The sequence below is a fragment of the Oreochromis niloticus genome, linkage group LG20, assembly GCF_001858045.2.
Source record: "Oreochromis niloticus isolate F11D_XX linkage group LG20, O_niloticus_UMD_NMBU, whole genome shotgun sequence".
Classification (NCBI taxonomy): domain Eukaryota; kingdom Metazoa; phylum Chordata; class Actinopteri; order Cichliformes; family Cichlidae; genus Oreochromis; species Oreochromis niloticus.
In genome coordinates, this window is record NC_031984.2 from 671,607 (window position 1) to 698,070 (window position 26,464).

At 49.3% G+C, this 26,464-nt stretch overlaps 1 protein-coding gene across 1 annotated transcript; it reads left to right on the forward strand.

The window, feature by feature from the left end:
• Window positions 1–26,220, forward strand: LOC100701087 (cryptochrome-1). The gene is made up of 15 exons (XM_005477745.4): window positions 1–173; window positions 4,305–4,468; window positions 12,722–12,830; window positions 12,938–13,080; window positions 13,466–13,650; window positions 16,182–16,270; window positions 16,497–16,637; window positions 17,493–17,804; window positions 18,112–18,263; window positions 21,062–21,264; window positions 22,344–22,433; window positions 22,516–22,644; window positions 22,782–22,859; window positions 22,938–23,059; window positions 23,253–26,220. Exons 1-15 carry the CDS (start codon window positions 147–149, stop codon window positions 23,259–23,261), a joined length of 1,953 nt encoding a protein of 650 aa, XP_005477802.2. The 5' UTR covers window positions 1–146; the 3' UTR covers window positions 23,262–26,220.
• The last annotated feature ends 244 nt before the right edge of the window (window positions 26,221–26,464 follow it).

A 26,464-nucleotide genomic window follows, 5' to 3' on the forward strand; every position in this document is an offset into this window, starting at 1 on the left:
ACTGAGCCAAAGTGTTACGAAACAAAGTAGCGCAGCAGCGGCTCGAGGTGCAGACAGTCAGAGGGACCCAGCGCGCAAACACAAATACCCCGGCACAGCTCCCCGCTCTGCCCGAAGACATGCTCCCGTCCCTGGGCCTCACATAGATGTCACCTCCGGGGAGCCAGCACAAGGTGAGCGGGTGGGTGCGGGTTGGGGGGAGACGGAGGTCGGCGTAAACAGCGCCACCGGTTACATAAGCTCCGCTCCGGTGACCCCGTTTCTGGGGCCGTCTCAGGTGTGCCGTCCCGGGCAGGTGTGTGGGGGGTCTCCCCGGTGTGTGAGGGGCAGGTGGAGGTGGTTTGGATTCGCACAGGTTTTACTCAGCCGGAGCTGCGCTGAGGCGGAGAACCCATTCACAAAAAACTCCGTGACCTAATTTTCATTTGGAGAGTCCGTGAACGCATCTCAGCCTGTCGGCGTGCCGAAAGCTTCGGCGTTTATGTTTTCATCTTCATCATCTTCATCGCGTGGGCTGAGTGTGAGGATGAGAAGTTCAGCCTGGAGCCGCTGGACATCCAGAAGGTCAGAAACGTCTCAGATCCGCCGACTAATCATCAGAGCGGAGCTTTGACCGCAGTCATCGCAACCTGGATCCCAGGATTCATCCGACAGCTGATCTCTGAACCAGCAGCTTCCTGTGCTGGCTGATCGGGGGTCGGTGTGCTGATCGGGGGTCGGTGTGCTGATCGGGGGTCGGTGTGCTAATGGTTTGATTGAGTCGGGAGGAAAGTGGGTCAGTGGGAAGTTTGTGTTGTTGTTAGGAGGAAGTCGGAGCGGCGCTTCTGCTGCACAGGAGAAGGTTCCCCCCAGAGATGATCCTTGAAGCCGGCCATAGTGCAGACCCGCAGCACAGTTGAGAATGAAGCCTGAGTTTACAGACCAGGCTCAGATTATAATCTGAGTGTGTTTGGGACACACTCCGAGGAACGTCTCCTCTGCTGCTGAGGAGCAGCAGGAGCTCCGACCTGCAGCCCAGCGCCACTCCCTCGCCCAGGTGCACCCTGGGATTGTCTTCATCATTGATAATATTCTTGTTATTGAAAGTGTGATGATGCTGCTTAAAGCTGGGGGAGGGGTCAGCTTGGATTAGTGTTTTATTTGATCGGACCTCAGTAAGTTTCAGTAAGTTGTTAAAAACTCTGTTTTGTCTTTTTACGTTGATTTCAAATCCACCTGCATGGAAGCAGTCTGGACTCACTGAGGGATGATTGAGCTGCTCTGGCTTCCTGGTATTTGGTGTCCTGTATGTTTTTATTTTTTTATGCAGAACAGTAAAAAAAACTCAAAACATTTCTGAGACGAACTCGATTAAAAAAAACGACTCAAAATATTTAAAAAACAAAGAAACAAATCTCTGTAAAACTGTGTGCTCAGTGAAAATGAGCCCGCCACACTCCGACTACTCCTCTGAAGTGAGCCTCCAGCTGGTGATTGGCTGAAACATCTCCTCCACGCTGATGACACCGTTTACATCACAGGCGCCCCTCGCGTCTGTTTGCCGGCTGGCGGACGGCCGCTCGTTGCCAGGCCAACTGACTGTCGTCGCTATTTTAGATGCCGCAGGGCAGGCGTTGCAGCAGAATGTGTCAGCGGACCTGATTGGCTGGTGAATAATGCAACGAGCAGGTGCATCAAAGGTAACAGGAAGTTCTCAATGCCGTGGAGCTTTAGCAGCACCTTTAGCAGCACCTGTCACAGAAACAGGTGAACATTTCAAAAGAATGAGGTCACCTCATGATGGGTGGAGCTTTCTAACACCTGAGCCAAATACAAGCTGTTCTTCTCTAAACTGTCCACACAGACAGAAAAGCTGAGGACACGGCGCTTCGTCCAAAAATGAATCAGAAGCCGATAAATGATCAGGCTGGACGAGTTTTGTCCGAGCACCAACCTGGGTCACCTGACTCTGAACACCTGAGGCACAGCCGCACCTCAAAAAAAAATCAAAAAAATCAAAATCACTTTTATTGTCACGTCACATGTGCAGGTACACTGGTACAGTACATGCGAGTGAAATTCTTGTGTGCGAGCTTCACAAGCAACAGAGTTGTGCAAAAATACAATAACGTAAAACAAGCAAAATATAAAAATGGCTAATCTAAAAAGTTATAAATATATGTACAATATATAAAGGTATATACATTACTGAATGTGTATACTAAATATGTTTTTCTACGTGTGTGTGTGTGTGTGTGTGTGTGTGAGTGTGTGTATATAGTGTGTATATGCATGTTTTACAAATGAAATAAAGTAAACAATAAAATAAGATATATAAAATGTACAGAGGTTGGTAGTCGGACATATGCAAAACAGTGGCATTAATGTACAGTATGGAGTGCATAATGTTGAAGTTCCAGTAGTGAGGGTGAGGTGTCGATGACGTGTTCAGCAGTCTGATGGCCTGGTGGAAAAAGCTGTCTCTCAGTCTGCTGGTACGGGACCGGATGCTGCAGAACCTCCTTCCTGATGGAAGTAGTCTGAAGAGTTTATGGCTGGGGTGACTGGAGTCCTTGATGATCCTCCCCGCTTTCCTCAGGCACCGCTTCCTGTAGATGTCTTGGAGGGAGGGAAGCTCACCTCCAATTATCCGTTCAGCACACCGCACTACTCTCTGGAGAGCTTTGCGGTTGTAAGCGGTGCTGTTGCCATACCAGGTGGTGATGCATCCAGTGAGGATGCTCTCAATGGCACAGCGATAGAAGGTCCTGAGGATGCGGGGGCTCATGCCGAATCTTTTCAGTCTCCTGAGAAAGAAGAGGCTGCTGCGCCTTCTTCACTGTTTTGTTTGTGTGTCCTGACCACGTAAGATCCTCAGCCAGATGTACACCAAGGAAGCGGAAGCTGCTCACTCTCTCCACAGCGGCGCCGTTGATGGTGATGGGGGTGTGTACTCCTCTGCACCTCCGGAAGTCCACTATCAACTCCTTTGTCTTTGTGACGTTGAGGGTGAGATGGTTGTCTTGACACCAGTGGGTCAGGGCGCTGACCTCCTCCCTGTAGGCCGTCTCATCACCGTTGGTGATAAGACCCACCACTGTAGTGTCGTCCGCAAACTTCACAATGATGTTGGAGTTGTTAGTGGCCGTGCAGTCATAGGTGTAGAGTGAGTACAGGAGAGGGCTCAGTACACACACCCCTGTGGAGCACCAGTGTTCAGTGTGATGGGGGATGAGGTGGTGCTGCCCAGTCTGACCACTTGGCGTCTGTCAGACAGGAAGTTAAGGATCCAGCTGCAGCGGGAGCTGCTCAGTCCTAGATCCTGCAGTTTCCTGTCCAGCTTCGAGGGAACGATGGTATTGAATGCTGAGCTGTAATCTACAAACAGCATTCTCACATACGTGTCTCTTTTCTCCAGGTGTGACAGGGCAGCATGGAGTGTCAGGGCTATGGCATCATCAGTGGACCTGTTGTGGCGGTATGCGAACTGTAGAGGGTCCAGTGAGTTGGGTAGCACAGAGCAAACGAAGTCCCTGACCAGCTTCTCGAAGCATTTGCTCACGATGGGGGTCAGGGCTACAGGTCGCCAGTCGTTCAATGAGGAAAGTTATCCTTAAAAGTAGTGTGTGTGTGTGTGTGTGTGTGTGTGTGTGTGTGTGTGTGTGTGTGTGAGAGATAAACAGGTGTGCAGTGTTAGGCGTGCAGCAAACGTCCAGGTGTGGAGACAAACACCACACGCTAACGATGCATCCATGTCTCACAGCTCTGTGTGCGCTCTGAGTTCGTGGTGAACCTTCGAGGCTCAGAGTTGTTGTTGAGCGCGAGGAGTTCACCTTTGAAGCCGAGCTCACCTGAGACAAAAGCCAGTAAAAGTTGTCTGTGCTGCAGGTAAAGCTCACCTGCTGCTTTGATGTTTCAGTTTCAGCTCAGGTGACAGATCCCTGTGAGCACCTGTGGGACAGGTGCGACCGAGGGGGTCGGTACTGTCCGTCCTTCAGCTCTTTAGTCTGATTGGCTGTAGAACTTTGTGATGAGTGAGCGCCTGGAGCCTGAGCTGCACTCGCCGAGCTCAATATCAGGATATGAGGCGCGACAGGAAGTGAGGAAACAGGAAATGGTTTGAAGATTTTTTAACCTTGTGCTTTGAGCTTGTTGTTACTGTTTCTACCCACAGTAGAAAATAAAAGCCTGCTTCAATTGTGGGCCAGTCCCACGCCACTGCTCGCCAGCCAGCTGCCGCTGCTCGGCACTCGCCGAGCTGCGCCTTTCACCGCTCGGTTCATGAGACTCACCGAAGCTTCTTCCTGTTTCCTCTTTCCTTTCAGAATAAAATGGCCCTAAATTCCATCCACTGGTTCCGGAAGGGCCTCCGTCTCCATGACAACCCAGCTCTGCGGGAGGCGGTCCAGGGGGCGGCCACAGTGCGCTGCGTTTACTTCCTGGACCCGTGGTTCGCGGGCTCCTCCAACGTCGGGGTCAACAGGTGGAGGTAAGAGGATTTAAGTTACAATCAGATTATCAGTTATTAATCGTGTTTGATCATGTGATGCTCGGCTCTGCGTGAACCTGAGAATTTAACCATTAAAATCAAGTTAAACTGAAAGTGGATGTTTTTAAATCGTTTCTGTTTTCCCATCATCATGTTTTGACTGAGAAACACACTTCTGGGTTTCACACTGTGAGAGAGCGGCGCGTTGTTTAGGAACACTTCATGCTTCTCTGCGGCGCGTCATCTCACTGAGTCTTCAGTAAAGACAGACAATCATATCTTTATCCTTCTAACTTCCTGATAACAGCGGAGGTGTAATAATCATGTTGCTCGTTGTTCCGTGTGCGTTTGACAAACTTGACGTGTTTCCATGACGATCTGGTGGTCCTGTCGTTATGAGTCCAGCAGGAGGAATTCAATTCAATTCAATTCAATTCAATTCAATTCAATTTTATTTATATAGCGCCAAATCACAACAAAAGTCGCCTCAAGGCGCTTTATATTGTACAGTAGATCGCACAATAATAAATACAGAGAAAAACCCAACAATCATATGACTCCCTATGAGCAAGCACTTTGGCGACAGTGGGAAGGAAAAACTTCCTTTTAACAGGAAGAAACCTCCGGCAGAACCAGGCTCAGGGAGGGGCGGGGCCATCTGCTGCGACCGGTTGGGGTGAGAGAAGGAAAACAGGATGAAAGACATGCTGTGGAAGAGAGACAGAGATTAATAACAGATATGATTCGATGCAAATGAAATGAGCAGCCCGGTGCTTGGTGAAGCTGCAGTTCCTTAAGGCGCTTATTTAACGGCAGACGTTTTTGTCCGTGGGTCGGTGGTCTCTCTGCGCCGTGTTTCACCCGGAGACGCCCGCTCAGCTGCTTTCACAGCCGCTCACTTCTGCATAATCCCGGGAAAGGAGGTCAGCCGGCGCGATGAACAGGTTACAGCAGAAGTAGGTTAGAGGATCGCTGTCCAAGCTGCGTGTGGTCAGACCAAGCCGCCTGCCGTTCGGCTTCACGTGCAGACCGGGGGGGTTGAACTGCTATTTGTGGTCGCTGCGCAGCACGACCCACCCTGAAGGCAGTGACCTGCTCGTATCCAGCTGACTGCGATGCTAAAAGTGTAAACTGGTCAGCGGTGTCGGCATCGAGACAGGAAGTGCACATGGGTGACGCTCTGTGACTGTTTGTCATGGATTTCCAGAAACTCTACAGAAATTCCCGGACGGACATTTTTCATTCAAACTAATAAAAACTAATAAATATTAATAAAAGATGGAGTTTAGAGTTCATGCAGAAACTGCTGATAGTGTGTTTGATGCCAGTGAGACAAGTTTTATTCTTAATGTTTTCAGACACGAGTTCTTAAAGCTGTCGTACTTTCCTGTGTTGCATGTTCACTTTATGATCGCGTGGCATCAAAGTCTGCCTTGAGTCTGAGACAGGATGCAGGGGGCCGGGATGAAAACCCGGAGAATTTCCGAAGGATTCCCGGTGGGGCAGCAGAGGGAACAGCAGTGAGTTCGTGTTGTTACAGCTAAAATCTGCGTTTTCCTGCCATTTCTGTCCATGTGACCAACACATTTAAGGTTTTTCTGAGTCAGTCGTGAGGGAAGGGGAAGCAGAAAGATTCACAGGTTTGTGCTGCAGCTGAGAAGATGTGGACTCTGAAGGGAGAAGCTTCTTCTGTTGAGGTTTAATTTTTGCGTCTTAAACTGTAGTGGGTGTAAATCTGCAGACCGTGGCTCAGAAGTGCGCCGTCGCTGAAGCCCACAAACCTGCTTTTAGTATGAGTCAGCTGCTCTGAGCTTTATTGTCCCGCTTCGGGAGCAGATGTCTGTTCAGCTGCTGTGACACCTGCAGCTCTGCGATGGCAGCCTATCATCCCATTAGCATCGTTATCTTTACCTGAAACCTCGAGTCACTCCCGGATTAAAGGGCTCCATCTCCTGAATGAGCAGAGTCACCTGAGGCTCCGCCCCTGAGCGATGTTTGAAGGTAAACTTGATGGAACAAAACCCTCTAAAGCTTTCTGTGTTCCCGACTCACACCCTCCGTGTGCTGCAGGACATCGTATAGAGGTCAGAGACGATTAAACGGCCACGTTGGATAACCATGCGCTGAAACTAGAGAGCTGCCTGAGATGTAGGTTACTGTTAACCCAGATCTAATCTGTGCTGCAGTCTTCACTCAAACAAGCCAAACTAAGCTGAAACGGCATAAAATAAACACTTAGTTCAGTTTTTCAAACGACTTCTTTACAGATCATAAAACTTTTTATATTTTCCACCAATAAACACAGATTATAACAATCACACGTCAATCACGTCTGTCAGTTTTGAGGATATTTAAGAGAAGAAGCATCCTGTGCTCATAATTATACATAGATTAGTGTGTAACTACTCTCCCAACAAACTGATTCATTCTCATCAATTTATATTTAATATATGCAAAATACTTGGCAGTATGTGGAAGCCACCATGTTCCCCCACCATATTCAAAGCACGTCTCCCTTCTCACTAATGACGTCGACGTACGTGGCTAGAGACCATCCAGCAGAGGTGGAGGAGAAGAGAGGTCGTAGGCTTGGATGACTGAGAACCTGCACAGACATCTGGATAAAACATCATCCTCCTCACCTCAGCCCTCATCTCCTGAGCTGAAGTCAGGGCTCCAACACGCAAAGACCAGTTCAAACATGCTCATTTATTCTCCATATTGTCACAATTACTTATTGTCTGCAGATTAGACATGTGATCCTCCCGTCTCCAGAGAGCCAGCTCAACAACCACAGCTGGTTATAAGCTAACATTATAGCAGCTAATATTCGGCTGTAGTATCGTAGAAGTCACTCTTTCCCCTGATAAACAGTTTGATTATATTCTCACATCGTATGAAAGTTCATTCAGTAAGAGTCCGAGAAGGTTTCACTGATGCCAGCTAACAGAGGCTAGTACGGGCTAACAGAGGCTAACGCTGGCTAACAGAGGCTAACAGTAGTGCTTACTGATTCAGCAAGTCCTCAAAAGCTCACCTCAGTATGGCTGTCATTGGTCAGAAGTGAGCTTCTGACTGTGTAAATAAAGATGGACGCCGCTCACGCGCATTGACAGCTGAGGTAAGCGGCAGACTGCCAGCCTACACAGCCGGGAGCAACACTTGGGGGTGGATCCTGATTCAGAAGCACGCTGGCAGTCATTAAAGGTCCAAGTTTAATGTGTCAAACTAAAACATGTTTGTCCTATAGCAGCCACCATAGCTTGAATTATGCACTTGAGCTGCCCAAAAGTCTGCGCCTGTGCAAATATATCGCCCATCGGCGATTATTGGACTGACGATTGCCGGTCGGAAAATTTATACATATCGCCCAACCCTACCACTCAGCTGCTGCGTTTCAGAGGGACGTCACAGCTGCACAGAGAAACACTGGATTACATTTCGTAAAACAGTGAACGTTTCTCGCGCTGTCTGCCTCCGCTTCACCGGCCTGCAGCGTCTCATTCACACTGCTCCTCCTCGGCTCAGCTCCTCTCCTCCTCCTCTTCATCTCGCTCCTGCTCTGCTCCTCCTCGACTCCACATTTCACTCTTTATTTGTTGGCATTGTGTTCAGCTTCGCTTCCTCTGCCCCTCTGCTCATCCACGACCCTTTCTGAATCTTTTATTTAACTACAGTCCTCTTTGTATTTATTAATCAGTCACATCTGGCTCATGTTAAAGTTCCCTTTATATCTACATGTGTGTAAAAAGTCACGCCATCCCTAAAAGTCCAGCATGTAAGTGGACATTTGGTTTTTGGCTTTTTTTGTCTTCCTAAGATTAAATCTATGAAGAGTAAATTAATGTTAAGAAACCAAATGTGTAAAATAGAAAGTAACACATTTTATATATGGACTTATTTTTATGGATATGTATCTGTTACAGGCTTTCATTTTTATATTTTATATTTTGCCGTTTTCAAGGAAATGTGAGAGTCTGTGCTGACATGTAGGTTAGTGTGCCAGTGCGGTAAACTTATGAGCGGTTATGTGACGGTGACCTACATGAGGGGAGGCTCTCCCACGTGGCCGTTATTCAATCGTTCACACAGCTGATCGATGCTAGAGGAGCAGGAAAAGATAAAGGAGCATCAAACTAAATAACAGTCTGTTAAACTACGTAAGCGTGCCGAGCGTTCCCCCTGAGCGAGGCTGCCGGCTGCTAAGTCAGGCCCGAGTATACCTCTCCCTGATGAAGAGCCAACGAGCTGAACCGCAGAACAGTGCAGGCTCGCCGCCGTTCTGAGGTCAGTTTGTTTCACATATCAACGTCCCGAATCATTCAAGTCCGTGAGCCGAGGACTTACACGAGCCGAACGCGGATCCTTCGAGCCTGGAATAAACAGACATTTGTTGGTATCGGGACTCGTTCGCAGACTCTTTTGAATCCGGCCGTGCTGACGCACTTTCCTCACCCCAGAGGCCAAAGTGCAGGTTGTGCTGTTATGATAACAGAGTTATGCCTCGTCAAACACAGCTGCCATATTGTCAAACTGGACTTGCTGCTTACGGGTGCGAAGCTTTCCAGTATGAGTCCTGACCTGTTTCAGGTCTGTGATGGTGCTCGCCATCTAACGTGGACCCAGGCTTACCAGACCAAGCCTGGGAACTCCAAGCAGAGCTGGAGAAATACAGCCAACGCACTACAGCACATGAGCCCACCCAAACACAGTGTGAGGGTCTTTGTGCTCTTAAACCTGTTTGTGGCGTTGAGCTGACTACAGTATGGAGGATGAGAGTGAACAGGTCAGAGTTCGCTCTGTCACCTGACTTACTGTAGTGTCTGTGTTCCTGTTACTGCTGACAGAGAAACAAACGCTGTACAACTCAAAGCTGGACAACAATGATGTAGTGTTACGCACAATGATGGGTTTACTACAGTTTGTGAGCCGTTCAGGCCTCCAGCTCATCAGATCTTATGAATCGTTAGCTGAAAGCGTTAAAGTGTGAGCCTGCGGAGTGACTCGTGCTGAATCAGCAAAAACACAAAGTTTGGATTTATTTCATGATAATTATGCAGAAAGTTTTCCATGAAAGTGTCACAGCACCAAATTCATCCAGTCAGGACAGTTTCTATTTGCTCTCGCTTCAGCCTGTGACTCATTACAGGTGTGTGTGTGTTCCTGTCTAGCTATCTTTGTGAGGACCGGAATCTGCATTCAACTATTCTTGTGAGAACCAACAGTCACTTGTGAGGACACACAACCTGGTCCTCAAAAGTTTGAAGGCCTTTTTGAGGCTCAAAATGTGGTTTTAGTGTCGGGGTTGTGTGTGTGTGTGTGTGTGTGCGCGTGTGCGCATGCGTGCATGTGTGTGTGTGTGTGTGTGTGTGTGTGTGTGTGTGTGCGTGTGCGTGTGTGTCTGCACGCTCAGACAGGAATGAGGTTACTGGGCTAAGGGATTGTGTTGTGGAGCGGTGGAAGCTGAGTGTGTCTGCTCTGACAGATGTAGGCCAGAACAGTTATATAAGGATGGCTGTACACACGCACGCACGCACGCGCACGCACACGCACACGCACACACGCACACACACACACACACACACACACACACACACACACAGCGCCTCTCTGTGTTTTCACGAGCATGTACGTGAGCAGCAGTGCGAGCTTCCCCTTTAACGATACCTGCCTGCTTGAGTGCACGTGGTTATACATGTTCACTCTCTGCACGTGCACGCTGTGCGCACACATAACAGCTGATGGCACGAAGGAGCCAAGCGTCTGGTTGTGTTTTCATCCAGTGAGATGGAAACAAGGCTTTCCTCAGAACAGTCTTTTACTGTCAGCGTGCCTCCTCCAGGGGGCGCCGTTCTGCTGTTTGTCTTTGTGAATGCAGGCGCGTGGCTCAGTGTGGTAGGTCAGGATGTTCCCTGCATGCGCGGGACTCAGGCTCGTAGCCTCTCCACTGTTTTGGTTGTTGTCCTCTTTATTCTCACCGGTGATCTCACCGAAACCTCGGTGATCAGAACGTGTTTCACTTCCATGGATTCAGGCACAGAATAACCGAGGCCGCACTGAGGGCGGCACTGAGCGTCTGAGTCCCTGTGACAGAAACACAGCTGCACACACGAGCAGCCACTGCAGAGAAACCACAGCGCTGACAGTCGTTCTTGGACATCAGGTCTTTTGCGTTTGACTGACTGTGTCTAATGACTGCGCTGGTTTTGCGGCCTCAGTCGAGCCGTTTCTGCGCTCGTTGTAAAGTCGACATCGGTTTATTCTCCTGAAATCAGACTTCATGTTGCTCGGAGGCCCGAGTGGCTGCTGCCTGAACCGAGCTATAAAAAGAGCAGACGGTGGTTATAAAACACTCACGTGCCGCCGCGCACAGATTGGGAGCAGGCAGAGCTTTGGCGGTTTAACGATGGGGTCAGAAGGGGGGGGGGGACGGAGCTGTAACGATCAGACTCTGTCTGGTCTGTTGGACCTGCAGTCACACCTGATCAGATCCTCAGCACCCTCACCCTCAGAGCTCATTAGCTATGACTGCATGGAGTTCAGACTAGAGATGGCACGATACCACTTTTTTTTTTGTCCGATACCGATATCATAAATCTGAATATCTGCCGATACCGATATGAATCCGATATAGTGTGTTTTTTAATCAATAAAACTGTTTTTTGTTTTTTTTTTAATGTCTTGCTGCATTTTGTATAAGTTCATACTCAAGTTTAAATAAACAACAACACTAAAGCTATTCTGTTATACCTGTATGTAAAAAAATACACTGCGCCCAAAATATTTCATAGTTCAGCAACACTGATCAATCTAATAAACTTAAACCTACTCCATCCTTCCTATTCTGGTATTTTAAAGAGTACTTAGCAGAAATATTAAGCAACCTAACTAATAGGGTTGCAAACTCCCAGCAAAAAAAATAGGGAACCACCCCCCACCCTCCACCTCATGATGCTTAATCGATGTAATCAACTTTAATTTGATGCAGGGTGAAAAAAAAATGCACAGAAACAAATTATTTTTCAAGAATAATTAAATAGATTCAACATCTTTCTTCTACAGAACTGCAGACTGCACAGATGGTACCGTCCCAAAGGAAAAAGTACTATAGCTTACTAGGGTATATTAGACTTAACAGTTACTATATACAGTAATGGACTTCTATACATTTTACATCAGATTAAAACTTTGGGTGTAAGATTCAGATAATTATTTATTAAAAGCGAGACATTTTAAATCAGAATAAGAAAGAAAAGTATGTCTTTGTGCCCCCTTTTCCCTGTTCATGCCCTATCGGCCCCCCTGGCTACACTTTGCTAGATCCGCCCCTGCACAGTTACCAGCCGTCAGCTACGTAGAAAAGGATCCTGGTGTAGAAAGTAATATTAAATACATTCTAACAACAGCTTATCAAGCTTAAACGTGCTGCTGTTGTTCAGCCGCTGGTTTCCTCTTTCTGGTGCAAAGTGGGCCAAAAACAAAGAAGAGAGACGGACTCGCGACAGAAAAGCCGATCAGCTGATCATTGATCAGTTTCACGATTGAAGTAGCCGCAGGAGAGGGAGAGAGAGAGGCAGTCGCTCCATATATCGGTTGTTAAGCTTAACGTGGGAACGCTTTACAAACATTCAGAGATGAACTTACACACTTGCTTTACTTCTCTCTGGGATAACTTCCTCGGAGATGAAATGCTGGTTTGGTAGCGAGGCTCCAAATACACACAGCCGCTCTATCACGTGAGCGCACTGCTGCGACGTGCTACGGTTATGAGCCGAGTTACGCCATGTCGCAAGTTTTTTGAGGTGTTTTCATGATATTTAATGGATCGGATTACATTTTTTATTTCTCGCCGATATCCAATCCAGTAATTTACGTCAGTATCGGACCGATACCGATACGTAATATCGGATCGGTCCATCTCTAGTTCAGACACACGCTTTCTTTTCCAAAAACCAAGAAACTTCTCAGGGTTTCACTGTGGTGCCCCCTAGTGGGGGCAGCTGAAATGATTTATGGATCACAGCCTGTCTCATTACAGCGAAGTGATTTTTATCTGGGTCGGGTTTTAAGAGTGTGAGTTTCACCTGTGGGATCCAACACCTTCCTGTGGGCTGTAATTATTACTAAAGTGTTTTCGTCTCGGATATCTCTGAGAGGGCATTTCCCTGGAATCCCTGGATTCCCGTCCTACATGAGGGTCAAAGATTTTCGCATTCTCATGCGTCCCGTTTCTGTCCTCCTGTCTCTCCTCAGGTTTCTTCTCCAATGTTTGGAGGATCTGGACGCCAACCTTCGCAAGCTCAACTCTCGCCTTTTCGTCATCAGGGGCCAACCAGCCAACGTGTTCCCGCGGCTCTTTAAGGTGAGACACAGGAAATCCTACTCCGGGGTCGGTGCAGTCATGTGACCAGGGCGCTCTGCTCTGCTGCTCCCAGAGCCTGTTGGGAATTCTCTCTCTCTGTTTCTCAGGAGTGGAAGATCTCCCGGCTGACCTTTGAATACGACTCGGAGCCTTTTGGGAAGGAGAGAGATGCCGCCATCAAGAAGCTGGCCATGGAGGCAGGCGTGGAGGTCATCGTCAAAATATCGCACACCCTGTATGACCTTGACAAGTGAGTGAACTTTACTTAACATCACTGTGGCGCGGACCCGTGAGAACACAGCGATGCTGTAAGAACATTCAGGGAGGGTTGTTTCAAACCGTCATGGAGCCTGAGGTAAATGGACTGGTTCTTATATAGCGCTTTTCTACTCTGAGCACTCAAAGCGCTTATACAACTAATTCATTCACCCAATCACACCCATTCACACAAGCACTTCTTCTAAGCTTAGTGCTAATTATCTAACATTCATACACATTCACACTCCGATGGATGCATCGGAGAGCATCATGGGGTTAGTATCTTGCCTAAGGATATTTGGCATGCAGATTGGAGCAGCCTGGGATCGAACCACCGACCTTCTGGTTAGCGGCTGACCTGCTCTGCTTCTCCGCAGGATTATCGAGCTGAATGGCGGGCAGCCTCCGCTCACCTACAAGCGTTTCCAGACTCTGATCAGCCGGCTGGATCCTCCAGAGATGCCCGTGGAGATGCTGACGGACACGCTGATGGGGCGCTGCGTCACGCCCGTCTCTGAGGACCACGGGGACAAGTACGGCGTCCCCTCGCTGGAGGAGCTGGGTGAGAAAACAAACGCACTCACAAGAGAACGACCACAAAGATGGCCGACAGCGTTTCTCGTAGTTGAAGCACCAATCAGAATCTGTGCATACTCATTCATCCACACCCTAAAACCAAAATCACAACAATCCAACAACAAACAGGCGAAGATCGAACAATGATCAGGCTGTGTCTGAAATCATCACACACACACACACACACACACACACACACTCTCTCTCTCACACTGAGTGTAGATCATCAGGGCCTGCGGCGCCCCCCTGTGGCAGCTGTGTGCATCACAGCTTCAGTGCAGCTTGTTGGCGTTCCTTCACAGCGTCTGTCAGTCAGCTGGTGCTTTCATACCTGCAGGTTTTAAAATCAAACTAAGGGCCAGGAGGCATTAAACGGGGCTTCTGAGTGAAGCTGTGACGCTTGAAGCTCTTGAGTGTTGCACATTCATCCAAAGCTGAAGTGTGTGTCTGGAGTGAAATAATTTAAAAGATACTTGGCTGAAACTTTTTTCACTTTGAAATAGGGCTGCTCAATTAATCGAATTTTAATCTCGATTACGATCTGGGCTTTCAACGATCATTAAGAATGACTGAGCCGATTATTAGCACCTCCCTCGTGCTTTACTCTCGCGCTGCTCTGTGTGGCAAATTGAGCGCACCTCTCTGCGTTTCGAACACGCATCACAACAATAAAGCTTCTAGCTTCTCGGAAAGCTAGAAGTTAGCTTTCCGAGCTAACTTCTACTTAGCTCGGAAAGCTAAGTAGAAGTTATTTAGAGAGGAGAGGAGAGGATAATGGCTGCTAAAGAAAGAATGCTGTTGGTTGAAAAGAGAGGTAAAACAACTTCAGTGGTGTGGAAACATTATGGGTTTGCGGAGTCAGACGTGGATCAAGTAGGCATGTGTAAACTTTGCTACGGTGTCGTAGCTGCACCACAGACCGACACCACAAATTGACATACCTCAATGTCAGTTTGATGCAATTGTGCATTGTGTGGCTACACAGCTTGCCTTGAGGTTTGGTTATTTGTATGCATAAATATTATGCAGTATTTTGAAGTTCACTAAACATAGATGTTTACATTATTCATTTATTTTTTATATTGCAAACATTTGCACTGTAATCAGTATTTGCAAACTATTTTATATTATTTTTTGACAATCTTTAAAGCCATTATTCAATATATTGTTATTGTTAAATAAATATCGTCAAATAATCGAGAAAATAATCGTGATTATCATTTTTGCCATAATCGAGCAGCCCTACTTTGAAACACTGATTTGTTTCTCAGACCACAGGGACCAGCCCACCCCAAACAGGCCTTTGGCTTAGTTGTCCTCTCTGCGGAGTCCCTCGACTTCTGTGATCCGAGCACCAAGCCTGAGCAAAGGCCTCTGCAGCTCCACAGACATGAAATGTTTGTTGCAGCGCCCTCTGCTGGAGCGGTCTTAAATGCAGGAAAAGAGCTTCCAGTCTGGTGGATCTGATTCTGGACTCATTCAGCTTTAAGGAGAATCTGCAGTTGCAGTCAGCTGATTGATGCTGAAGGAAGAACTCCTCCTATAATTAAACCCCGAAACTGTCACCTGCTCTCTAATTTAAAGCTCTGAGTCGGGTGAAGCCATCTGTCTCTGTCCATTCATGCAGGCACCTGCTGTGGAGCACCTGCTGTGGAGCACCTGCTGTGGAGCACCTGCCTCTGACCCCGAGGCATTTAAGGAGCTCTGTGCTCCTCAATGAACGTGCTGATCCTCAGTCTGCTCCCCATTCACAGAAACCTGCTGCTCCACAAAGCTCCGCCTCCATCTGCCACTCACGGCTGCCGCTCACTGACCTCATCAGGTCACGTGTAGAGTGATGCACACCTGCCCAATATAACTCTATCTCTATCTCAATCTGATCCCAATTAAGTGACTTCTGGTGCTCTGAAGGCTTCTCACTCAGAGTTGAATCTGTCACGAGTCGTGGCGTCAGGCCCACACCGCTCTTTCACTCCAAGTCGTCCTCGGATTTGGCAGGTGGGGAGACGGTGGGTTGGGTTTCTCCTTCATCCTACAGCAGATCCACTGATGGGCCGCATCAGAGCAGATCTGATCAATACTTTTACTTCTGATCAATAATGTCAAAAATGTCCAGAAATGAAATATTGAACTTTTTATTCTGGTGAAAAAACTTGAACACATAAAAATTAATCATCTTCAATCTTTATTTTCTGACCAACTTTTACTCTGAGCTCGTTCTCGAGAGGTTAAAGAAGTGAAATCACGGGGTCGTTTAACCACGGGGTCGTGCAATGACGGAGCATCGCTCTTTAGTTCCTGAACCAGAAGAAGCGTCTGTCTCTGTGGCTCTGGGTACCTAAGGTTTAAAGTTCACCTGTGCAGGTGTGATTTAAAGGCACAGCGAGCAGGTTCAGGTAATCCAACAGGTCTGGGATGGGAGACAGTTGGGCAGGGTGCCGAGTTCTGATTGGCTGTGTGTGTTTATGGAAGGTTGACCTGCTGAGGAAGATGATGAAGGTGAACCGTCTCTTTCAGGCTTTGACACGGAGGGGCTGCCGTCAGCCGTGTGGCCGGGAGGAGAGACAGAGGCTCTGACCAGGATAGAGCGCCACCTGGAGAGAAAGGTGGGTACTGCAGCTGTTGCTGGGCTGTGGTCACAGAAAGCTGAGTGGATGACGTTCAGCAGAAGCGCTGTGGGAGGAGTTCTCAGTGACGCCGCTCCTGTTTTCATTGGTTGTGGTTGGGGCAGATTAAAGACGTTCAACATCACAATAGAAGAAACATGCATTCATCTGTTTCAGTAAACGCATTAGTAACTCCCCTCCTCTCTCTCGCCCTCTCTCTCTCCAGGCGTGGGTGGCGAATTTCGAGCGTCCGAGGATGAACGCCAACTCGCTGCTGGCCAGCCCAACAGGCCTCAGCCCGTACCTGCGCTTCGGCTGCCTCTCCTGCCGCCTCTTCTACTTCAAGCTCACCGACCTGTACCGCAAGGTCGGCCTCAGACTCGCATGTTGCTGTTGCACGTTTGTTCTGCCCCGAAGCATCAGCGCGACTGCACCACAGCACTGATTTCATTTATCCACGTGTATAAAGCAGAGCCCATCTGCTGCTCTGTTTTTGTACGAACAAACTCCATATTTACGGCTCTGCAGGCTCAAGTAGGAAGACGAGACAATGCTGTGAAAAAGTCTTGAGCCACCCCTCATTTCTTCACAAACGTTCCTGCAATCTTTGAAGTGCTCTTCAGCAACAGCTGTCCAGAGGTCTTTATAATGTTCACCTCTGACCTCTGAATCATTCTGAACCAGTGTTGTAGTGTTAGGTTGTGCCTGTTGTGTGCAGACACAACCTAACATTACAAACACATTCGAATCGGAAGCTAAAAATAAAGAAGGCAGGCTGTCACGCAAACACATCATCTGTGAATCTATGAAACACGCCAAACATAACGCAGTTCGACATGAAATGGGATTTCTGACCTCACAGGACGATTCCCAAAGAGGGATAATATCATTTTATTATTTCCAGATCATTGCATATCAGTGCAGGTGTGAGCTATGAGTGCGCTTGTTGCCAGATGCAGTGATCTGATTGGTCAGATCTGAACCATCGGAGATGAAATATTGGCATGAAGGCCCTGCCGAAAGGGCGGTGACGTCACCGCTGGGCTCAGGTCGGTGCTGCTGAACCCACTGAGACGGTCGAACGGTGACCGACCTCTGTGATCAACAGAACGTCGTTGAAGTGAAACACGTTTATAAAAACGATGGATGAGGTTGAAAGAGTCAGGTTAAGCCCCCTGAACGCTTTTAACCCGATGCTTTTGTGATGTTTCTACTGATGCAGGTGAAGAAGAACAGCTCTCCTCCACTCTCGCTCTACGGACAGCTACTGTGGCGCGAGTTCTTCTACACCGCCGCCACCAACAACCCACGCTTCGACAAGATGGAGGGAAACCCCATCTGCGTCCGCATTCCCTGGGACAAAAATCCTGAGGCGCTCGCCAAGTGGGCTGAGGCGAAGACGGGCTTTCCCTGGATCGACGCCATCATGACTCAGCTGAGGCAGGAGGGATGGATTCATCACTTGGCCCGACATGCCGTGGCCTGCTTCCTCACCAGAGGAGACCTGTGGATCAGCTGGGAGGAAGGAATGAAGGTGAGCACATGGGAAGCAGTCATGGTGCAATGACGTGCAGATACTGAAACATGCTGATGAATCAGAGGTGTTGGGAACAGCTGATCACATTACTGCCTTTATTTTTGTGCGTCAGGGTTTAATGTCGTAGTTGTTTTTCCTTCTTCGTGTCAGCCTCATTATTTTGCCACGTTTGCTCTCTGCCAATAACTGCTGTTCATGCTCAAGGAATAAAAACGACCGAGTGAAAACAAAGCGATGTTCCTCACTCGGGTATCGCCTTATGTTCACACTTCATGTTTTAATGGGCTGTGGTTACCTGCTGCAGGTGTTTGAGGAGCTGCTGCTGGATGCAGACTGGAGCGTGAACGCGGGCAGCTGGATGTGGCTGTCCTGCAGTTCATTCTTCCAGCAATTCTTCCACTGCTACTGCCCCGTGGGCTTCGGCCGGCGCACCGACCCCAACGGGGACTTCATCAGGTGGGTACCTTTCCTTCTATCGTCCCTTGGTGCCAACAGCTGAGCCCACACCTGGATGGCGCCCTTCCTCCCTCTGTCTCTCAGGACTGCACAGATATTAGAGCGTTGAGCGTCATCAGAGGAGAGCAGTGAGTCGCAGGGGAGAGCAGACAGATTTACCTGTTTTAAAAGTAACACCAGTTTCACCTGATGGAAGCTGCCAGTGAGTGATGATGTCAGTGTTTCACACACAGTCAGCTCAGGGACAGGTCAGCTGAAGCCAGCAGAGGGGGAGAGAGAGATGGGGGGGGGAATAAAGGGGACGTCCAGATCTTTGGGTAAGTCAACAAACCAGCGTCCTTCCCTCCTCGTCTTTGTCTGTGTGTCATCAGCTGTTTGTAGCTGTCCGTTCACACCTCAGCTTAGTTTGATCCAGGATGCTAATGACCTCACACTGAGTGTGTGTGTGTCTGTGTGTGTGTGTCTCCCCCCCCGTCCCCCGCTTTCTCCCCCATTCTCCCCCTCCTCTCTCCCTCCTGTCTCCCCCCTCTCCGCTCCCCCTCCCCTCTGCCCCACCGGTCTCTCCCCCGCTCCCCCCCCCTTGTTTGTGATTTTTGGGGGTTGGGGGAAAAGTTCAGCGGTCACTCTCCCCTTCGTAGATTGTAGCTGATTGCTTTTAAGGTGATTGGCCGTTCTCTCGCCCCTCCACCCAGGTGCAGCCTCCGCTTCCAGCTGGGGCTGCCATGGATGGACGTTGTTGATGGCGGTTTGTTTCATGTACCTGTGCAGCCCTGAGGCACTCGCGCCCCAGTGGCACCCTCTGAGCAGGTTTATGACTCGGTGGCGTCTCATTTCGTCAAAAGGGATTCTGACCGCTTGGTAGGGAAATGCAAACGCCTCGCCTGCATTCGTTAGGTAGAGCGTTATGAAGCATTCCACGGAGGGTAGTGAGGAGAGGCGTTGGACCAGCTGTAGCTCTGCCATCGCAGTGAAGCACGGTTGGCGCCGGGACTCGTTACCTGCGCCGTGCCACGCGAGCCGGTCCACTGTCCAGGCGCTGGGCAAAGCCCCTCGTCCGGCCCTTTGTGAAATGTTCAGTGGCGCTCTGCTTTTGTGAATGCAGCCCTGCCGGCTTAGTCGGACCCGGAGCGGCAGCTGGCTCACTAAGACACGCGGCGTGGATCACTAGTGCACATGTGCATCACGTAGGGCCAAAAACAGGCCGAGACCAAAGAAGATACAAAGGATAAACAGCCCTCGCATGGCCAGGCTTAAGCTTTTCCCCAACCATCATCCACCCTCCCTTAGTTACATCCATCCAACATCCAACGACATGCAGCAGGGAAAGTCAGCCCCACCCTTACTGTTTAAAGATGTCTGCATATCTGCCAGCGTAGGTGTGAGGTGAAAATCCAAAGCCGTGACACTAAACTTGGACAGCAGATTAAAGGTTACCATCATCAAAGATTATAGACCAAAGATTAAAACATGACAGGAAGAGGAAGCCCTTATTACCCCACGCCACCCGCTGCCCTCCATCGGCCCACGTGCTGCCGGCAGGTCGCGAATCTTCCTGGCAAAAGGGTTGTGGTCCCTTTTGGTGAAATGAGGGGGCTCCCTAGTGTGCCGGCCCAGAGTGTGGCGCTGTGGCTGTGGGAGAGGACAGTCAGCAGGGGCTTTGGGCCCACTGACCACTTAAAAGACAACCACCACAGTCTGAGGGGCAGGGGGGGGCAGATTTGAGCTCTTTTCTCAGTCCACTGCTGTTTGATGGGGATGGAGGTGGGGAAGGTTGGGGGGAGGGTGGGGCCGGAGCTGGGAGGTAGGGTGGAGGACTTCTGTCATCGACGGCAAGCTCTCAGGAGAACTTCAGCTTCCTCTGCTGTTCAGCTGTGAAGAATGAAACCGAGGAAGAGCTCTGAGCGACGGACGGACGGGAAGCTCGATGGCAGAACTTTTCCACCATACGCCGGCTTCGGTCCAGGTGGGGTGGGAGGGGTTGGGCGGGTGGGCTCAAAACTTTGTGCTTTCTAATGGCGTGTTGCAGTAGACGTCTCCTAGCGGCACCAATCAGCAGTGATCTCTCTAACGACATGGCGCTCTCCGTCCGTCGAGCGCGCGTGCGTCCACAAGGCCGCACCGCCGCCTGCCCCCACTGTGCCGCTTCCCACAGTTCCACTCGCCCCCTCCTCCGCCCCGCCTGTGTCCCCTCCTTGGACTCGGTAAGGTCGGACCAAGCGCAGTAGGTAGGTGGTTCTCTTTCCACGACAGTCCAAGGAACCTTCAGCAGGTTGTGAGATGTTGACCTCTTGCTGCAGTCTGATTGGCTCTCGCAGCGTCGCTCTGCGTGTGCATGGCGTGGCTGCCGTCACACCAGCTCACAGTAAATGTTGTTGGGACCACAGCCCCTGGTTTTCCACCACGTTTGGCAGCATTAGTGTCTCCCTGAGCGCCCTGCGACGGTTACTGCCCGCAGTGCCTCTCACTCATGTCCTGTAGCCTTACTGTGCAGTGTTGTGCTTGTTTGTAGCTTCATTCTGCAGCAGCGGACTTCCTTAAAACTTGTAAGCACGAAGTGCTGCAGACCAGCGTGCTCCGGCTGCAGGCCTAAACCTCAGCCAGCTCTTCACACAGCAGCAGCTAAAGTTTGGAGACACACATTTCAGCTCATATCTGAGACGTAGCTCCGAAACATTCAAACATGGCATTTTTTCCTGTTAACCCTTTGCCTCCCTACATCACCCCCACCCCAATGCACTTTGTACCCCACCTCATGCTGACAGAAGCCAGCATTGTCTAATGTCTCCATCTGCTTCCAGACGATACTTACCTGTCCTCCGAGGTTTTCCTGCTAAGTTCATCTATGACCCGTGGAACGCTCCAGAGTCCGTGCAGGCAGCGGCCAAGTGCATCATCGGAGTCCATTACCCGAAGCCCATGGTGCACCACGCAGAGGCGAGCCGGCTCAACATCGAGAGGATGAAGCAGATCTACCAGCAGCTGAGCCGATACAGAGGACTGGGTACGAGATCCGAGAACATAAATCTTTAGCATTAAATCACGCCCAGGTCGCTCCAGGAAGAGCGGTCCGACCTGCCGATCGGCTGGTTTTATCTGCGGTGCTGTGAGTAATGTTAGAATATTTAATGAGGCCAAGTTTTATCTTCATGATGCGCAAACTTTCAGGACCACACGGGTCACATTCATGTGATTCCTTCCAGAGTTTTGAGTCGTCGTAGCTTCAGGAGTTTAACAGAGATCTGCATGAAAAAAACTCATTTAAAGCCAAACCTGGTTTTTATTCTGCAGGAGTGTTTTTCTCCTCCAAACAGGAGGTTTTATGTGATGGAATAACCTGCAGTAGTTTGATGTCTGTGACGTGTAGCAGCAGCGTTCAGTTTTATTTATACAACAGTCCCCTCAAGCTGCTTTATATTGTAAAGACCCCACAATAATACAGAGGAACCACATATGAGCAGCGCTTTGGTGACAGTGGGGAGGAAAAACCTCAATCAGGTAAAAGGGTGAGGGAGGGGCGGCTGTCTGAGAGAGCAGTCGGGTTAGTGGAGGAAGACAAAGGTCCAAGACACGAGCACAACCAGCGTTGGTGCCTGAGTCGTGTCTGATCTTCTGCTGGAGGAAACCAAGTGCATTCTGGGTAAACCTTTGGGCTCATATCAGCCCGTGGGAGAGTTGGATGGAAAGTCTCCTTTAAAGGTGGCTGTGGAGGTAGAGCAGGGCATTGAAAGGTTGGGGGTTCGATCCTTGGCAGCTCCAGTCTGTATGCCAAAGTACCCTTTGGCAAGACGCTGACCCCTGCAGACAAAGAGCTTGTGTGAATGAGGCGTGATAGAGTAGAAAGCTGCAGTACAGCGTCGCCTGGTATCTGTGAGTCCTGACTGAGTGCACTGCATTTATAAAACACACCTGAGGCTTCCAGATGTAACTTCTGCTGCTGCTGACCACAAGTACCTGAGGCTTTCCTAATTGGTTAGTGGTCCTGTCAGGGTCAGAAAGCAGCAGGAAGCAGGGAGGACTTGGGGCAAACTCTCAAAGTTACGTCCCCGATGGCAGAGTAATAAGTGTGTGTGCATCTTTCAGGTCTGCTGGCATCAGTGCCGTCCACCAACGGGAACGTGAACGGAGGAATGATGGCCTATTCTCCTGGAGAGCAGCAGCCAGGGACCAACGGTAAGGCCTCCGGACACAGTCCGAGCTTCCAGCCGCTCTGGCAGCTCTGTTGTTGAGTCACGTCTTCTTCTATGGTCTTCAGCGCCCGGAGTGTCAGGGAGCCCCGTTCCAACAGGAAATGGCAGCGGAAGCATCCTGCTCAACTTTGACAGCGAAGAACAGACCGGCCCCAGCGGCGTTGGACAGCAGCATCAGCGCCTGCAGCAGCATGGTACATGACACGGACAGCGTCGCCATCAGACGCCGCAGCTTCCTGTGTGCTTTCAAACAGGCCAAACTGACGTCAGATTCACAGTTTAGTGGTACAGTGTCATATTTGGTGTGTGTGTGTGTGTGTGTGTGATGCAGGATACCACACAGTGCCAGACGCCAGCCAGAACACCAGCAGCCGACTCTACCACGAGTTTGCTGTGCCTCAACACCCAGGTACGCCGCGGGCGGGAAGCAGTTGAAGTGTTTCACGTCAGCTTCGGCTCAGACCTTTATCTCCTCCTTTTCCTTCAGGACTCCTTCTGCTCCCCGGGCGGCATCACAGGGAAACGGGAGCGCGAGTCGGAGCGCGAGGGGTCGGGGAAGAAGAGCCGGCGTCCTGCTCCATGCACAAGATGCAGCGGCAGAGCGCAGAGGTCAGCCCGCCACTCGGCAGAGCGTCCGTCCAAAAAATGCCAAAACAGTCCTGACACGTAAAACCTGGCATTCCGTATTTCAGGACTTATTCCTTGTAGAGGGAAATTTAGGCTGCGGATATGAAGATATGAAGAACTCCTGTGTCGTGCTGGGTTCCCTGCCAATAATCCAGGTGTGTCTCCTCTCCTGCAGGCTACCTAGAGCAGGTGGAGAAGAGACCGTCCGGAGTCCATCGAGGCGGCAGAGAGAGGAAAGCCCGACACCACCGCCTGTCCTCCAATCACAGCAGCTCCAGACAGGCGCCTCCTCCTCTTCCTACTTTTCCTCACACACAGAAAATCCCAGATAACACACACAGAGGTGAAAATGTGTCGGTTGGCTCGAGTCGGTTGACCTCTGACCTCAGAGGAATGTGCAAAGAAACAAATGACCTCAAACTTTATTTCTAATAAAATAAATAAACCAATAAAAACTATATTGTCTTAAACGGCTGCCACCAGCACCAACCGCCGCGCAGCTGCCAGGCTATGACGCGGAGCCTTTGTCCCAGGCTTCGGAGAGTCTACTCAAACAAACAGGTTTAAACAGGGAAATGCAGCTAAAGCTCCGCCCATGAGCCACGCCTTGAGCAAAGAGGTCATCCGGAGGAGCGCAGCTGTAACACGAGTGACCCGAAGCACCAAACGCAGCCTGCCAACTTCACTTCCTGTCTGTGTAAATAAAGGTTTGTTTTTTTTAATACTGGAGGTGCAGCGGGTTAATAAACACGAAAACCTCCTACATAAGGGCACTGGTTGTGATTCCCCCTTTCACCACCTGGGGTAGCATTTCACCAGCGCATCTTCATGCTGTAAATGAGCGCTCGCCGCTTCATACATTTGCACGCACGCCACGCCGGGGCTTTGGATGTGGAGTTTCTTCACATCCTGGTGATGCTCCAGTTAACTTTGAGCATTTTTAAAGCAGTTTATAAAAACAGGATGTTACAAGAACTACCTTTATCTCCGATGCTGGCTTCGTGGGAACGCCTTTGACTGCCTGGTTTGTGCTCGCTCGACTTGTATCGGCAGCTAACGTCGAATCCAAGTGAAATTTTTGGACGTATAAAAGTCACGAGTGTCAGAGGTTTTTACATATTTATAGCTGATTAACAAGCCGTCGAGCCCGTTCCCGTTCGTGGTCTTTGAGTCGTGTTTACAGTGACGCTCTTAGATTAGAGCCTTCGTGCCGTGGTGTCGTTTAGCCCTCTGTGTGACGCCGTTGTGCACGAGGAGGCGAAGTGTGGCTGAAAACTCAGGTCCTGATCTGAGACTTGTTCTGTTTTTGTCGTTGGACCATCGTCCTCGCAGCTTTTGCCACATTTTTACTGAGGTCGCTGCGCTGTAGCACTTGTTTGGTCTGACTTGGCCAGTCACATTTTCACCTCTCTGTTCCCCTCACACACACCTCCACACATCGTCTCTGAGGTTTCCTTCTGCAGATGTGGTGGTTGAGCTAATGGCTGCGTTCAGTCTCCTCTCCAAGGCGTCACATTTTTCTAAGATTTCTTATAAAAACCAAAAACTTGCTAAACAAAAATGAAGGAAAAAAGACTAAAAACTAAGTTGACCCAAACGAGCCTCATTCTGTCACAGACAACATTCCTCACACGGTTTCCTGCAGCGCTGCACGGGGGGACAGTGAAGCATGCACCGCTGCTCGGGATCATTAAAACCGTCAATCTGCCCACTGTCTGCTTCATGGCCGACAAACGAAGGGTCGCTGGCGGCGGGGGCGGGGGGGATCCTCCACCAGCACCGCCACTCCCGCTCAGAGAATGTACGATTCTCCTGTAAAATCCACCCAGCACCATCTGTGGCTGATGTTAGCACCACCAGCTACACAAACAGACACATGCACATACACAAAGATACACACACCCGTAATTACAGCGCAGTTTCAGTATAGTTACCCTGTTTTCTTTTGAGTTTACAGTGTGATTACCCGAGTATTTCTCATGTCATTACAGAGTAAATATATACAGTAAATATGCTTTTTTTCCCACAGGAAATATAGTAATTATACAGAGGAAATACTTGTAAATATCTGGTAATTTCAGAGTGATTTCACTGTATTTACGTACAGTTACATGAGTAAGGACCACGCTTCATGTGAGTTTGAATCCGGGCTAATTTACCTGTATTTAAACTATAATCACACCCACAACTGTAAACTCAGATAACTCACTTACTGTTGTTTCACATTAAAAGTCTTCTTCTACTGAACAGCCAGAGGCCTTTATTGTGAAAAGTGTTCATTAAAAAGTAATAAAGTCCACATCTCTGTCTCTCACACACACACACACACACACACAGCCTTCATGATGATTAGCCAGGAGAGAACATCCCAGCCTGCCCTCTGATATCAGCGCCCCCTTTTGTTTAAGCAGTGTAACTGCGATCACTGACGAGCGAATCAGCTGTTTGAAACTTTGTGTAGCATTTATGTGTGCGTTGTTGGCCAATAATACTAACAATAATAATAATAATAATAAAATATTGATTTGACCTAAATGCCAAAACTGACCTCGGTACTGATGATATTTGACGTGTTAATAAAACGAGTGTGTGAAGTGAGGCAGCATTGCCCCGCCCTCACAGAGCTCAGGTGTTTGAGGTGTTTTACAGGTAAAATTAAAATTCTTTTCTGGGTATTACAGGAATATAAAGAATGTGAGGTCAGCACGCAGGTGCAGAACGGAAGACAGGGCGGGGCTTCAGACTGAGCAGATACTCACACAGCACCGTTACCGGACCCAGGGGGGGCGTGGGCAGGTGTCAAGCGGCGGTGTGCAGTGTACAGTAGTCGGCATTAGTGTGTCGTGGTCGTGCGCCCTCGGCTTCAGCAGTCACGTGGGAGGGGGGCCTTTAGTATTGTAGTGTTTCTGTATTATATCTCTGTCTGAACATTGTTAGGTTTGATAGCTTTTATCACTGGGGGGGAAAAGTTGATCCAAGTTTTTATTCTCGCTCTTTGTTATGTTTGGTTTCCCTTCACGAAGGCGAAGACAGACGCCATCCATCGTCTCTGTAACCTTCTGCTCTTTCTGTCTCCTCGTGATGTGAACGGCTTTTTGTGATCAAGTTCATGGCAGGAAATTAAAATTGTTACAACCTGAAAACGTCTCGTCATTCTCCACGCTGATCCCAAAGATCAGCCGCACTCGTGGCCATCCAGTGTCATGATTTTAGGATTGTGAAGATGGCTCATGTCTTTCCTGATAAATCACCATGGTAACTGATGCTACAGACCTAGCCTGTGAAGAAGGGGTAAATTTGTTATTTTCTCTGCCCTTTTGGCCCTGACGTTAGATCTGCACTCGCACTCATTTCAAACACCTGAAGCACCGTCAGGCTGCTGATCTG